The 17,056-nt window shown below is 43.0% G+C and overlaps 1 protein-coding gene across 1 annotated transcript in view; it reads left to right on the top strand.

Moving 5' to 3' along the window:
- Positions 1–14,535, top strand: part of smpd3 (sphingomyelin phosphodiesterase 3) — a 77,942-nt gene extending 63,407 nt beyond the window's left edge. Inside the window, exons 7-10 of the mRNA XM_086109239.1 lie at positions 195–284; positions 1,993–2,056; positions 3,354–3,522; positions 7,844–14,535. Of these exons, the coding sequence (XP_085965365.1) occupies positions 195–284; positions 1,993–2,056; positions 3,354–3,522; positions 7,844–7,945 (425 nt within the window). The 3' untranslated portion in view covers positions 7,946–14,535. The remainder of the gene's footprint in view (positions 1–194; positions 285–1,992; positions 2,057–3,353; positions 3,523–7,843) is intronic.
- Positions 14,536–17,056: the final 2,521 nt, after the last annotated feature.

Raw genomic sequence — 17,056 nt, 5'->3', positions numbered from 1 at the left:
GCTTTTTCCAGTGACCATATGGGATGTAAGAACAAAGAACTGATTCAATGAATGCTTCAACAGCTCCTGTCACAGGCCGTGCTTTCCCCACAGAAAGTATCATCTCTGTGGTCTTTTTTGAGGATGTGGTTGATGTTGGACTCCCACTTCAGGTCAATCTGAATATGTGTTTGTAATGTTTTTGTTCCCCCCAGAGGACAAGTTGGAACAACAACATGCACTTTTTTCTATATACAAGGACCCGTGTCGCCAGGGGGCAGGAGAGGACAAACCATGGGCTCTGGGTAACACAACACACACACACACACACACACACACACACACACACACACACACACACACACACACACACACACACACACACACACACAATATAAAGATAAATCCATGTTTGATAGAAACAATATAAATCAAGCAGAATAACGTGAAATCTGGCTCTTGGGTTGAATTGCCGTGCTCCCACCTCTTAAACTGAAATCCATCTCGCCGAGTGATGGTGCATGGGCATTTGTGGCGTAGTAACCAAAGGATCTGGTCTGAAAAGGAAGTGATATTCAGGTCAACGATATTTCAGGAACAATTTGTCTTTCTTCACTAAGGACCTATTTTTGTAGATGTGATATTGTGTGATGGACAAGCATGAGTCTGATATTTTTTTTCGGAGGGGATGGGGGGTGGGTTATTTCCCCATGAATCCAGTTTTTTACCGCCTGTCCACATTATGTTTGCAGGTGTACTACTGTAATCTACCACTGAGTCAAACTATAGTGTTTTATCATTTGGGTGCCCTTGTGGGATTCAAGAAATAACACAGTTCGGGGAACGAACTGAATGACGATCAGATCCCACAAACGTAGACACACAAAAAAAAATCAGGACAAAAAAAATATTTAGTTAATAACAAAAGCGCCGCCGACAAGGTTCGAAAAGAAATCGCTGGTCAAAAAGAACAAGGATAAACAATATATTAACAAAAAGCACTTGCAAAGGCAAGGAAATAGAGTGAAATCCTCTAGAACGTAACTTACATGGGCGAAAATACCCCCTAGTGTGAAAAAATCTTGAAAGCCATTCCCACTTTTCTGCTCCCCCTACAATGAAAAGTCCCCCCTGTTGTGTTATACAAAATCTTTTTCTCTGCCCTTGCCTCGTAAAGAGGTTCACTACAACAAAAACAAGCCTTCCGCAAAAGTCTAATCTGACCTCAGCCTGCCACAGCGACTCCTACTGCTTCGCTCCGAAACAGCAACAGCAACCACCACACTGGTTTACACATGCGCAGTAGTAAAAGAAGTATTTGTTCTTGTTAGTTTCAGATGCAGCACGAACATTTCATTGCTAAAATGGCTACAAAACGGACCTTTGCATGCCAAGGAGTTAAGAAAAGAAGAGCTGACATTTGAAGACAGGGGAAAAGTGATCAAAATGAAAGATGGTGGAAGCGAAGTAAAAGACATTATGCAAGAAATTGATGTCAGTGAAAGTGAATGCTGATCACAAATTTTGCAATTTCTTTCCCATTTTTTTTCTTTCTACGCTGGCTATATGAAGTGTCAAATAAGTGTATGCTCATACTTATGCACTATTGGAATAAAAATAAAGAGTACACATGCAAACAAGGTCAATAATCCGACAGAGACTTGGCACATAGGAACTCCTTAAATGCATGCCTTCACTTGATTAACATACTGGCAGCAGGCGTGCACGCTGGAGGGAAAGCCCTTCTCTGCCACCTGCTGGAGACACACAAGATCAGGATCATGACAAGAAAGTTCATGCAAGAACAACTGCAGGTGATGAGCAAAATGAAAGAATGTTACCAAATTACAGAGTATGATTTTTATTTCTTTTACACATGGGTCATTTCAAGGAGTAATATATTGCAAAGAAGACTACTTTACAAAATAATAATAATAATACATTTATCTGACACTGTGCTCTTTGCCTGTATGCTGAAGTACTGTGATGTGTTTCTTCACTACCATTGAAAAGGTACACTGCTGGATCCCAGTGGCCTTTACGATGATGAGGTCAGTTCACCGGAAAGTTTACAAAAGTAAGTCAGTGATTTTGTCATGTTTTTGTCCTAATGTCAATGGGGTTTTTAAATGGTTAGGACCATGAGCAATCGTTATCTGGTTGTTCAATTAAATACCGTACTTTCCGGACTATAAATTACTCCAGAGTATAATTCGTACCAGCCCAAATATGCAGAAGTTGAAAAAATAATAAGTCGCATTTTTGTGAGTAATTTATTCTATAAAATACTAGATCAAAAACAGACATTTCATCTTGGGAGGCAAGTTCTAACATTAATAAAGGAATAAAGAAAAAAATAAGATTGAAGGTTATTCAGCTCCATGAAAAATAACCATTAATAGAAAAGGTGTCCAGTATTAATGTAACATTCATTCATTCATTCACTCATTTTGCGATCCGCTTATCCTCACAAGGGTGGCGGGGGGTGCTGGAGCCTATCCCAGCTGTCTTCTGGCAGTAGGCGGGGGACACCCTGAACCGGTTGCCAGCCAATCGCAGGGCACACAGAGACAAACAACCATCCGCGCTCACACTCACACCTAGGAACAATTTGGAGTGTTCAACCAGCCTGCCATGCAGGTTTTTGGAATGTGGGAGGAAAACCAGAGTACTCGGAGAAAACCCACACAGGCCCGGGGAGAACATGCAAACTCCACACAGGAAGGCCAGAGCCGGGATCGAACCCACGACCTCTGCACTGTGAGGTCGATGCGTTAACCACTGGCCACCGGGCCGCCTTAATGTAACATAAAGAACATTTTTACGTCACTATAGCACAAAAACAATTTTACTTTTACCCGAATTAATAATTCTCACGCCAACTCACTAGATCAGTTGAATTATTCGTCCTCAGTGAATAACTCCGGCAACTCTGGAGGAAGATGAAGTGGAAAATTCCTCATTACATTGCTGTCGTCAGACTCAAAATCGGTTCCAGTTCCAGTTATTCCAGTCTTTCTGAATCCAGACAAGATGGTTTTGGTTGTAGCTAAAGCCCACGCTTTGTTTATCCATTGGATACTTAGCAGAAAAGTTGCATGATTTATCCTCCCGGTTGCTGTGAATCTATGCTATATATATTTTCATTTCATGTAAACAAGTGCGGAAAATACGGTATTAATCAATATGCTGTCTTTGTAAATAGAAAAAACACAGTTATACATCTAGATATTACGGATTGCCAATCTGGTAGGCATTCCATTTTGCTGCAAATATTGTAGCTTCATCCGTGACATTACTTGTGTTTGTATGGAGCATCTTCCTCTGTAGTAAATGTTCACCAAACATGTTTCATCTCTGTTGTATCAATTTAGAGTGATGGAGAATGAGGAGGGCAGAAAGGAGTACCTGGTGTTTCCTCCCAGTAAAAGCCATTGTCCCTCCAAGAGCCAGAAGGGAAGAAACATTCCACTGAAAGGCAACGGACGCCGGATTGACTACATTTTGTACAGTGACGAGGGCCTGCAACAGGATTGGAAATTGGTATGGTTTAGGAACAATATTACAGTCAAGTCAGTGTTCAGAAACATTTTCACAAATCGCGCACCTGTACCTCAAAAGTCTCCGTTTTCACAAGCAAAACAGCTGTGCCGCTGTTTTAATTAATGGTGTGTTGCTTATCGTTACATGTATAAAAAGCTATCGTCGCAACGAATTTACAAATTGTCTTCTTCCTCTTATGCTCGTCTTTGATTTTCCGTGGCAATTTGTGTCAAAAGGCGACATCAATTTTAAATGACATCTTTGGCTGATGTTGAATGACAATAGTTGCATGAAGAACTACGTCAAGAGATGTCAATTTCCAATTTAAAAAAAGATTTAAATTGTCTCTTGGAATTTAATTGGATCTTAAAAATAAAATAAAAAATCTTCAAAGGCATCAATTGCACTGAAAAGAGATACCACACACGTTAGACCCTCTGTTTTGTTCAGTCTTCAATTATTCTTTTGGATAAAATCACAATCCACCTTCTTCCCAGATGGGATGGTTGTCTCAATTGATCCCACCAAAGGCCTGCAGTAGTTCATTTGATCATCTAGAATTGCGGTCCTCCCAGGCGAAATTGAAAACTAGAAGGGTGAATAATAAAATCTCATAAACTGGAATCCTCTCACATTGTAAAATATGTTGGGGGGGGGGGGGGGGGTTAGAAAACCCAGCACATGATGCCCCCTTGTGTCAGAACATGGTGATTGTAAATTCCATTCGCATCAGTGACTCCATCTGTTTTGAGTGGCCCTGCAAAACAAACCTAAGTCTACATTTCATGACTTGTTTTGTGTTTTTGTTTCAACCAACCAGCCACATAATAATGACTGTATGCCCACCGTGTTGAAAGAAGATGGAAAGTATGACTGCCTATCACGTTTGACACAAAACGTCTCGCGCCTATAAGTCTAATTCCTGGCTAGCAAACCACCTCCCAGTAAACGGTCACTTTTAATATGCATACTAATTTTACATAGTTCATGTAAAATTAATGTATTCAGTATTTACGTTACCTTTCGCTACCTTAGTGGCTTTATGCGGCATAGACGATTCATGAACAAGTGGATAAATGCTTAGTATTGATGAGCGTATGAAGATAAAAAGCACAAAATGAGGAACACATTACTCTGCCTCACAAAGGTGTTCCTTGCCATTAAGCAAAAAATAATAAGAATAATAATAAAACAGGCAATTGCTGCCCCAAACATTACATATAAACTGAAATGTTTTCTTTGATTTCAAGCAATTATAATTGTTTTCGTCTTCATTCATGCGTATCAAAGTGGTTAATCCATCAGGATCATTGCCACCGCTCCCTACTCATCTATGGACAATTCCATCCTTTCATTGTGCGTGCATGCGTGCGTGCATGTGCCCGTGTGGTGGTGCTGACCACCACTGATTCTCTCCTCTGTGATGAAAATGAACAAAACATCACATCGTGGCCTCACTGAGCACCTGCACTCCGCCCTGAGATTCTCTATAACACAGAACTTTCCATCCATCCATCCGTTTTCCGAATCGCTTCTCCTCACGAGGTTCGCGGGTGTGCTGGAGCCTTTCCCAGACATTATCGGGCAGTAGGCCGGGTACACCCTGAACTGGTTGCCAACCAAACGCAGGGCACAGTTCAACGAACAACCATTCGTACTTAACAGTCACACCTAGGGACAATTTGGAATGTTCCATTAACCTAATGGTTCTCAATTATTTTCTGTCATGCCCCCCCCCCCCCCCCAAGGAAGAGGAAAACACCCCCGCCCCCCGCACGGCTATAAATAGTATAATTTGTCTCTAAAATTGTTATAAATACACCTATGCATAACACTGTATCCTTATTAACGTATAAGAGAATTTAAAAAAGAAAGAAATATGGACCAACTTACAACAAAGAATAGCTTTCGTAACTGTGTTCCAGTAAAAAGGTTTAAAGTGCATCTGAAATTCGAAAATAGCATTGAATCCTTAATTTAACAAGAAATATTTTTTGACTGACCATGTCAAGTCAAGTCAAGTCAAGTCAACAGTATTTATAGAGCACTTTCAAACAGCCATCGCTGCATACAAAGTGCTGTACATGGAGCAATTTAACATGCACAATAAACAGTAAGACAAATCGGTAATAAAGGCGGTAGAAAGCACCAAACAGTAAAACCAAGAACAAATCTAAGTCATGCTGAGTCGAATGCCAAAGAATACAAGTGAGTTTTGAGGAGGGTTTTGAAGATGGGCAGCGAGGAGGCTTGCCGAATGTTTAGTGGGAGGTCATTCCAGAGAGAGGGACCAGCAACAGAAAAGGCTCGATCCCCTCTGAGCCTCAGTTTAGTTCTTGGTACTTCTAATAAAGTCTGGTCCACAGACCTGAGGCGCCGGGCAGGTGTGTAGGGGCGGATGAGCTCAGAGAGGTAAGGTGGCGCGAGATTATTCAGAGATTTGAAAACAAATAAGAGGATCTTGAAAATAACTCTAAAATGAATGGGGAGCCAGTGAAGGGATGCCAGAGTAGGAGTTATGTGCTCCCTCTTACGAGTACCAGTCAAGAGGCGAGCGGCGGCATTCTGGACCAGCTGAAGGCGCTTAATGGAGGACTGGCTGACTCCAAAGTAAAGGGCATTGCAGTAATCGAGCCGGGATGTGACAAAGGCATGAATTACCATCTCAAAGTGTTCATGTGAGAGGAGAGGTTTTATTTTGGCCAGCTGTCTAAGGTGAAAGAAGCTGGATTTAACAACGGCACCAATTTGCCGATCGAGTTTGAAATCACTGTCCAGTTTAAGGCCCAAGTTTGAGACTGTTGACTTAAGATAAGGAGACAGGGGGCCCAAGTCTACAGGATGGAATGTACAAGGGCCACTGGGACCAAACAATATCACCTCTGTCTTCTTTTCATTGAATCTCAAGAGATTTTGTGCCATCCAGGTTTTGATTTCTTCCAGACAGGATAGGAGTGGCCTTAGTGAGAAGGCGTCTTTCTTGCTCAGTGGGACATAGATCTGGCAGTCATCTGCATAGCAGTGGAAGGGAATACCATGTTTCCTTAAGATGGAACCCAATGGGAGCAGATACAGCGAGAACAGCAGAGGCCCCAGAATTGAGCCCTGTGGAACACCACATGACAGGGGAGCAGTGCGTGACTCAGAGCAGCCAAGGCTGACACAGAAGGTTCTGTCAGCTAAATCAGCTAAATAGTCAAACCATACGATACTGAAAAATAAAATGACATAAACTCAATAACTATTAATGCATCCAAACTAATCACCAACATGATCTCAGAGCACAATATTTAAAAAAAACTTTAACCAGCAAAAACAAAAATATATAAAAGAATTTGTGCTTTTTTTAAAAAATTAAAGATGATGTCTGGATTAATGGCTACAATGAGCACATTTTGCAATGCACAGCTTTTCAAAGCGAGGTTTGAAGCAGGACACAGCAACTCTCGGCTCCTGCTCAATGTGTAGCCGGGACCTGTACAGTATTATTAGTTTACTGAAGTAGCAGTCACAAAGCGGCATTGTTGGCAATATTCAGCACGTTTTCGCTGAAAAAAACCTCAAGCAGCTTATCAGCCTGATTGGGGTGTAATGTCTTTAAGTGACGCCTTAATTTATTTGGCTTCATGCTGTCCGCTACCAACATTTTTAGACACAGTAAGCACAACGATCTTCCCTCCTCTGCCACTGCAGTCACATTGAACGAGGCCAAGCCTAGCCCCCCACTATTTGAGAAACATTGCATTAACCTATGGTACACGTTTTTGAAATGTGGGAGAAAACCTGAGTACCATGAGAAAACCCACGCAGGCACGGGGAGAACATGGAAACTCCACACAGGAAGGCCAGAGCTGGAATCGAACCCTGTTAACTAGTTACCTACCGTGCCGCCCTACAGAGCTTTCTCCCCAACATAATCAAACCTGTTGTCAAGAAAAGATGCCAAGTTTCCAGCTCTGACAAAATGGCACAAGCTCAAAGAAAATGACTTGTTTTGATTCATTATTTTACCTTTAACTGTAAAGCGCCATTTATTTGTATATTTTCAGGTATTTTTACAGAATGTTGTTGACAGATTTTTGTCAGGAGACAAGTTCAAGTCGATTCGTTTTGAAAACGATTGTCTGTTTTGAGTCCGGTTTCTGCTCAAAAATATTGCATTTCAGTCTGTTGCATAAATGTTTATCCTGTTTGGTCTGTGGTCTGAAGTGTGGTTTGAGTTTTGACCGCCCTGCTCTATCTGAACAAAACGGCTGCCTGAAAAGACATGACGCTTTGAATGAGTCAGCATCATGACCTTCCTTCCTTTCTTCCTTTCCAGGAAATAGAGGAGTTCAGCTTTGTCACACAGTTGGCTGGCCTCACGGATCACCTGCCTGTGGCCATGCGATTGGCTGTCTCCACAGGGGAGGAAGACTCTTAGATTAGCCACCTGCATTTGTCAGGAATATCTGCCATTGAAGGATGACGGACGAGAAAGATGAACAGATTGTGTTTTTAGTAGATAAAAAGCAGCTTGGGACAGCACATTTTAAGTGGACAACACGGAAGATAATCCCATTCATAGGGAACATGAAAATAATCGGAACGAAAGACAGACTCCAATGTCACTGAGAGTTGGGGCGACCACAGGACAAAATAAGTAGAGCAATCTCAGACACACCATGCACACAAATACACGCAATTTGAGCGTTTGATGTCATCTGGCCTCTCTGCTGCTCGCCCTGTGGACAGCACACCTCCTATCGCACTCCAACCATGAATACATTGTTTCCACTAGTTTGTGAGTTAGCGAGCAATTTCCACATTCACGGATGATGTTGGGGTTTACAAACGGGAGGATGTTGCTCTTTTGATTCAAGGGTGGATTTACCCATTGATGCCATAGTGAGTCAAACACCATGAAGTGAAAGTGCACCTTAATCCAGATCTGCACAAACATATACTGGATTACAATGTTCCTTGGCACCACAGCTCTACAAAGTTGTGTTAAATGTTTTTTGTTTTGTTTTTTTGCGTGGGCCAGGTTAATAAGACAAACGCCTGTGACTAGCTTCTCCAATGACCATCTGTGTCATTGAGTCTTGCTCCTCTCACAAAAGGCAACTGGTCAGTTCAGTTGTCAGTCAGTTACCCTACCGGTCCCTCACCTCAACAAGTGTCTTCTTTAACAACCAACAGATACAAAGATAAGAGAAGAAACAAGGCTAGTGTGATTTCTAGTGTTTTGTAGGGGGCTCCAATCTCTGTTTAATACAATAGAACCCATTTTTTAAAAAAGTATATATAAAATAAATATGAGGAAAAATATAATGCTTGTAGCATGTTTTACAGCTTTGACAAGCGAAATAAAGAAAGAGGTTTTTACAATTTTCTGATGCATGATGGAAAATGAAATCCATTTCCAATTCGAATATAGCAACTTCGTGATAAATGCTTGCTTGAGTTTGGATACAAAATGACCTTGGAATACGCCCTGAAATTTACACTCTCACAATTAATGGGCACCAATACAACTCGCCTGCATGCCTATTTAAGTCCATCGGGCTAGTTTTACCTGACACTGCCATATATTCTCCAACAGCCATATTGGAGATCCTGGTTTACATTTGTGAGAAATGTCGCCCGCGTGGTTTGGGACAGGCCACACATGAAAAGAGGATGTGGAGGCTATGCAAAGCCCCGTCTGGCAACAAAGAAAAGCCATCTTGAGTACTACCCAATACAGTATTGTGTTTATACCCAGTTCTTTTCTATTTTTTGTTTTTCAGAGTGGCCTTTGAGGTTGTGAAGTAGATCATTGAATTGAAAAAAACATACCCCACTTTTCACCTCACCAGTACTTAAATTGGGAGAAACACACTTTTTCACTCTGGAACTAAAATGATGACTTTGCACGTAATCTTGCTTTCCAGGTGTTATAGAAAGTGTGTTACGCATTGGTGAACTACTAATAACACAAGGAGAGAGATTTCTAAATTGCATTATGGAACATGAATAATAACACAATCAATTTAGGCTAACAAATTGGGCTTGATATGCGAAGTCTGCTTTTTGAACAACTTATTGAACTGACACAATTGCTTGTTTTTCAGTTTGTTGCACTAAATTACTTTTTTAAAGGAAATGTGTGTGCACATCTGACATAATTTTTCATACTGTATTTCAGACTTTATGAACTGTTGTTTCTCCAAATGAGATTGAGCATAGGACGATGTCCATACTCATATTGTCAACAAAAGCAATGTGCTCTGATCAGATCAACATGTACTCATGCCACTTTGCTGCTCTGAACATGCCATAAGGTCTTTTCAGGGTACACGGAAAGGTGATTTATTATCTATACAATTTAATATGAAAAAAAAAGTCCAAAATGTCCATCGATCCATCATTTTCGACTGCTTATCCGAGGTCGGGTCACGGGGGCAATAGCTTTAGCAGGGAAGCCCAGACTTCCATCTCCCCAGCCACTTCTTCCAGCTCTTCCCGGGGGGATCCCAAGGTGTTCCCAGGCCAGCTGGTTGACATAGTCTCTCCAGCGTGTCCTGGGTCGTCCCCGGGGCCTCCTGCCGGTGAGGGAAACCTCACCAGGGAGGCGTTCAGGGGACATCCTAATCAGATGCCCGAGCCATCTCCTCTGTGGAGGAGAAGCGGCTCGACTCTGAGCCCCTCCCGGATGACCGAGCTTCTTACCTTATCTCGAAGGGAGAGCCCGGACACCCTGTGGAGAAAACTCATTTCGGCCACTTGGGTCCGGGATCTCATTCTTTCAGTCATGACTCATAGCTCGTGACCATAGATGAGGGTTGGAACGTAGACCGACCGGTAAATTGAGAGCTTCGACTTTTGGCTCAGCAACGTCTTCACCACAACAGACCGATACAAAGTCCGCATCACAGCAGACGTTGCACCGATCCGCGTGTCAATCTCTCGCTCCCTCCTGTCCTCACTCGTGAACAAGACCCCAAGATACTTAAACCCCTCCACTTGGGGCAAGATCTCCTCCCCGACCCGGAGGGGGCACTCCACCCTTTTTCGACTGAGAACCATTGTTGCACCTCCAACCAAATTTGGAGGTGCTGATTTTCATCCCAACTGCTTCACACTCGGCTGTGAAATGCTCCAGGGAGAGTTGGAGAGCCCTGCTTGATGGAGCCAACAGTACCACATCATTTGCAAAAAGCAGAGATGTAATACTGAGGCCACTAAACCGGACCCCCTCAACACCTCAGCTGCGCCTCAAAATTCTGTCCAGAAAGGTTCTGAACAGAATCTGCGACAAAGGGTAGCCTTGGTGGAGTACAACCCTCACTGGAAACCCTCTGACACTGGTGGTATAGGGACCGAACAGCCCATATCAGGGGGATCAGTATCCCATACTCCCGAAGCACCCCCCACATAACTCCCCGAGGGATGAGGTCGAAAGCCTTCTCCAAATCCACAAAGCACATGTAGACTGGTTGGGCGAGTTCCCATGTACCCTGGAGGACCCTGCGAAGGGTATAGAGCTAGTCCACTGTTTCACGGCCAGGATGATAACCACACTGCTGCTCCTGAAACTGAGGCTTGACTTCCCAACGGACCCTCCTCTCCAGCACCCCTGAATAGACCTTACCAGGGAGGCTGAGGAGTGTGATCCCTCTGTAGTCGGAACACACCTCCGGTCCCCCTTTTTAAAAAGAGGGACCACCACCCCGGTCTGCCAATCCAGAGGCACTCTCCCCAATGACCACACTTTGTTGCAGAGGCGTGTCAACCAGGACAGCCCCACAACATCCAGAGCCTTCAGGAACTCCGGGCAGATCTCATCCACCCTTGCCTTGCCGCCGAGGAGCTTTATAACCACATCGGTGACCTCAACCCCAGAGATAGGAGAGCCCACCTCAGAGTCCTCAGACTCTGCTTCCTCCAATGAAGGCATGTTGGTGGAGTGTAGGAGGTCTTCGAAGTACTCTGCCCACTGACTCACAACGTCTCGAGTCGAGGCCAGCAGCATCCCATCCCCACTGTCCAAAGTGTTAATGGTGCACTGCTTCCCCCTCCTGAGATGTCGGACGACGGACCAGAATTTGCTCGAAATTGTCGGTAAGTCGGCTTCCATGGCCTCACCGAACTCTTCCCGCGCCCGAGTTTTTACCTCGTGATCTCTGAAGCTGCGTTCCACAAAGCCAGTCGATATCCATCAGCTGCCTCTGGGGTTGCACAAGCCACAAAGGCCCAATAAGACTCCTTCTTCAGCTTGACAGTATCCCTTCCTGCCGGTGTCCACCAGCGAGTATGGGGGTTGCCGCCACGATAGGCACCAACCACCTTACAACCACAACTCAGATTGGCCTCCTCAACAATAGAGGTATGGAACATGGTCCACTCGGACTCAATGTCCCCCACCTCCCTCGAGACGCGGGAAAAGCTCTGCCGGAGGTGGGAGTTGAAACTCCTTCTGACAGGGGATTCCGCCAGACGCTCCCAAAAAACCCTCACAATACGTTTTTATCTGCCAGGGTGGACCGGCATCTTCCCCCACCATCGGCGCCAACTCACTCGAACTGCGGCCTGGTGTCCTGGTGCCAAGTGCACATATTGGCACCCTTGTGTTTGAACAAGGTGTTCGTTATGGATAGGGGTGCCCATTAGGTCGATCCTGATCTACCGGTAGATCTAAGACAGGTCCCAAGTAGATCCGAGGAGTGTCGAGGAGAAAAAAAACAAACAACCATTTGTGTGTCTTTGTACATGTTAGTAATATATTTTTTTGTGTTAATGTACACTGCACCCTAATCATCTTATCAGTCTCATTTTCACCAAAAAAATATTTAAAAAATAAAATAAAGCAGGTAAATCTTGAATTTACAGTGGCGCGTCATTACGTCACCGGAAGTTGTTAGCTCTCAGCAGTCTGCAATTGCAGCTTGTCATCAGAACTGTTGCGCTCTGTCGTCATTATTCTCATTCAGAGTTTGCTTCGTGTACAATTCACCGAGAGCACAGGCAAAGAATAGGAATCTAGGAGGGCCCAGGGAAGCACTTTAAAACGGTACGTGTGAGCTACGATAGTTAACAGGCTGCAAAAATGTGTCGCATGCCTCAGTTTCAGGCTGTTTCTCATCATGGCGTGCGTGTGCGTGTGTGTGTGCGCGCGCGCGTGCCGGTAAGGGTAAATCGGTTCCCAACCGGTAAGGAGGTTAGTTGATCGAAAAGTAGATCTTCGGTCCAAAAAGTTTGGGCACCCCTGGTTATGGACAATCCGTGACAAGCACAGAAGTCCAATAAAAAAAAACCACCACTCGAGTTCTGATCTGGCGGGGTGCAGGGTCCTCCCAATCGCCCTTCCAGGTCTCACTGTCATTGCCCAGGCCTGGCTCCAGAGGGGGGTGCCAGTGACCTGCGTCCGGGCAAGGGAAACTGAGGTCCATATTTCTCATTCATCATTTGGGTTTTTTTTTTAGCCGTACTTTGTCTGGTCCCTCACCTAGGACCTGTTTGCCATGGGTGACCCTGCCAGGGGCATAAAGCCTCAGACAATTTAGCTCCTAGGATCATTGGGACAGACAAAACCATCCACCACGGTAAGGTGACGGCTCACAGAGGGGATGTACAAAATGTATTTTTCCAAAATGCTTAAATTTCAGTGTCACAATATTTTAATCACTTTGGAAAGTGTAAAGATTCTAACTTTGATCAAACCTATCACTTGTATGATAAGTCGTCATGGAACTGCACATGTGGACAAAATGTTGGGCACCACTGCGATACTGAAATAATAATAAATAAAAATGTAATGAAAATTAACCAATGAGAAGCGGACATTGCTTTTGAATTATGGTTCAGTGGAATTATGGAAGATAACCAAAGAGGACACCATTGTTGAGAGTAAATCATTTTTAAAAAGGTTGGTAAGGCTCATTCATCAAGCTCTGTGTTCACAGATGATCATACCAAAGCATAGCAAGAAAAGAACACTGTCCCTACTGTGAAACATGGAGGTGTCTCCTTTATGTCCTGGGGCTGCTTTGCTAGATCTGGCACAATGTGTGTTGAATCTCTCCAGGATACAATGAAATCTCAAGACTATCAAGGCATCTTTGAGAGAAATGGGCTGTGCCATGTGAGAAAGCTTGGTTAACCACAGGTCATGGTCGTGCAACAGAATGATGAAACACCCAGCCCTAGCAAAGAGCAAAATCAGTGGACCATTCTGAGGTGGCCTTCTATGAGCTGTGATTCAAGCCCATCTGAACATTTGTGGAGGAAGGCCGCAGCCAATTTTGTCCATGAGTGTAAGTTGGGATACCAAATAAATCTGTATCAAAGATAAAAGATTGAAAAGTTTAATTGTTCAGCAGAAACTGTGTTGAATAAAGTTTCCAGATGGTTTAAATGACACATTACCGCTAAAATTGTCCGTAGAAGTCACTCGAATGAAGCATTTGTTTTTTTCTTCAAATAACAGGTGTTCAGCCAAGGCCCAGAGAAAAATACATTACTCTTTTGCATTGCATTGATTTGGCCTCATGACTTCAATTTTCATCTGTGCTGTATGCACATACAGCACATTTGACAATAAAGTTGTACTTGATACCGTAGATATGTAATACTATTTTTTAGGGCCCTTGTGGGTCACCGGCCCTTAGAATTGTCTTGACTCCTCCCGCCCCACCTCTCACAATGATGTAGAGAAGTATAGATTTTCTTTTCCTGAGTCCTAACTAATAACTAGCCAACAGTGAGCCACTAACAGCAGGTTCATTTTTCACTTTCTGAGCTGCATTAAGTGGTAAATGGCTTTAGGTTTATCATCAGATTAGAAAAGATGTTTCGCTTCACTCTCCTTTGACACTTTGTCTTCTGCAATCTTTTTATGTTGTTTCTTTTTAAATGATTTATGTCACTCTTTTCTACTGGGATTGTCGTGCTTGGTTTCAGTAATGTAGCTGAGGAATCACAGCTTTTTCTTCTTGAGTAAAATTTGTTTTAATTTGCTTTAAAAAATACAAAATGAAATGTCTCTCAGAATCTGCATCTGTGTGTTTAATTCTTTTGATTTTATAATTTTGTGTACTTTATATATAGACCCATTTAATCATAGTGTGCGACTAAAATGATTTAGTCGCAGTCTCTGGCTGTGTATGATATTCTATGCAAAAAAAAGTACACAAGCCCTTTGGAATAACATAGATTTTCGCATAAAGTGGTCATTTAACGGTGATCTGATTAGAATCAGAATCCAATTTATTGGCCAAGTATGTAAAAAATACACAAGGAATTTGCTTTCCCAGTTACAACCCATCCAGAGGAACATTAACAAAACAATGACCAACAGCGGGAGACAGAATGTGAGGCCCTTGTGAGCTGTTAGGTCATAGGTGTCAAACTGAGGTCCTGGAGGGCCGCTGCCCTGCATGTTTTCCAAGTCTCCCTGTTGCAACACACCTGATTCAAATGAACAGGTTCAATGTCAGGCTTGCGCAGAGCTTGCTGATGATCTGATCATTTGAATTAGGTGTGTTGGTGCTCACACACGCGCACACACACACACACACACACTTCTAATACAGATAGAAGCTTGCTTTAAAAAAAAAAAAATCACACGCTTTTCCCATCTGTGCACAAGCTTCCATATTCCTCCAGCATAAAAAGCTTTGGACTGATGTCTCAGCCAGTTGCTCAGAGCACTTTTGACTTCATCATCACTTTCAAACTTTGTGCCTCTTGTGAACGTCTTCAAGGGACCAAAGAGGTGAAAGTCTGAAGGGGCAAAGTCTGGGCTGTAAGGGGAATCTGGGAGCAGTTCCCAGCCCAGCTCGTTCACGGTCTGCCCCGTTTTTTGCTGCTGTGTGAGGCCTTGCGTTGTCATGATGCAAGACGACTCCTTCTGACTGATGACCCCTGCGTGTGTTCCTTTTGTCTTTCTTGACCTGCCCAGCAGGTGACACAGTAGTTGACACAAAATTTGAAAGTGACAATGAAGTCAAAAGTGTTATGAGCGACTTGCTCATACATCAGTCCAAAGATTTTTACGCTGAGGGAATATGGAAGGTTGTGCCCGGATGGGAAAAGTGTGTGACAGTATAGATAAATGCTAATATTTGAAATAACATTTTAATATTTAAATTAAATGTTCACATTTTTAAAAAAATATCTTTTTAAAGATATTAACAATTGAAACCAGATGTAGTTGTTGATCAAACCTGCACAAAGGCAGTTTACACCATTCCTTTTTTTCAGAATGTTTTAGTTCAGCAAGGTTTTGGGATCTCTGGTGAGTCATTCTCATGAGGTCATACCACAGCATATCAATTGTGTTGATATCGAAAGTCTGACTGGGCCACCCCGGAACGTGTGAAATTGTTGATTTTCTTCCATTCTATGGCTTTTTGTCATGTCACCAATCTTCTGTTTTGCTTTAATTAGGTTGACAGACAGACTTGAGTTTTGATTAACTCAGTCATTCATTTTTTTTCCTACATGGCTCTAACGTGTCCAGGCACTGAAGATAGCAAATAAGTCCCAAATCATGATGTTCCCTCCACTATTTTTCAGTTGGAATGTGGTTTCGTTGGTGATGAGTTGGACCTTTTTTCTCCACACATAGCAATGCGCACTGAAAAAAAATAGTGTTGAATTGAGTTGATCTTATTTTGTCAAGTGGCTGCACAAGATCAAATCATTTGCATCCAGATACATTTTTAAGTAGACTATACATTTACCAATACTTATAAAATGTATACAAATCCAGATTGTGTGCAGCCACTTGACAAAATAAAATTGAGTAAATTCAACAGAGCATTTTTTTCAGTGTGTGTTCCTTCCAAACCAGTCATCCATGGTTTTCACACAATAATTAGACAGGCACTGTTTTGCAAACATCATACCAGTAGCCATGTGATTTGCCCAGCAGCGTTTTCCGCCATGGGAGCCTCCGATGATATCCGTTTTTGTTTAATGTCAGCCAATGCCAGAGATTTAATTTTTAGTCAACAGGCTCGGATTTTTCTTCACCTTGTTGATCATTATATGCTGTTCGCTAGTTTACAAGAGGGCCACCACTAGGGAAAGTGGCAGCTGCTCAACTTTCTCGATTCGTAGACAATCTATTTTCACATGGACTGCTAAAGAAGCTTTTGTGAACATTTCAAGCTTCATGCAAGTGAATGATTCTTAATTGCTTTGGAGCTATTTTGTTCACATCAGGTAATGTTTCTTGAGAACGGCAAACTCAAAGCTGGTGTTTTTCATACAAATCACGTAACACTAATCTAAGACTCTTGACTCATCCTAGGAATTAGCATGCTTTTTTTCACCCTGTCATGTGAATGTTTTTGTGTGCCCAGTAAACATATGAAAACTATAAGAAAAAATATACAGTAATTGTGGGGCATTCCGTTCAAGCAGGGTGGCCCGGTGGTTGACTGGTTAGCGCGTCGGCCTCGCAGTGCAGAGGTGCAGGGTTCGGCTCTGGCCTTCCTGTGTGGAGTTTGCATGTTCTCTCCATGCCTGCGTGGGCTTTCTCAAGGTACTCCGGGTTCCTCCTGCG

Source organism: Hippocampus guttulatus, chromosome 4 (assembly GCF_054856545.1).
Source record: "Hippocampus guttulatus isolate MCC_2025c chromosome 4, RoL_Hgut_1.0, whole genome shotgun sequence".
Taxonomy (NCBI): domain Eukaryota; kingdom Metazoa; phylum Chordata; class Actinopteri; order Syngnathiformes; family Syngnathidae; genus Hippocampus; species Hippocampus guttulatus.
Note: the sequence above shows the minus strand (reverse complement) of the source record. Positions and strands in the feature narration are given on the sequence as shown.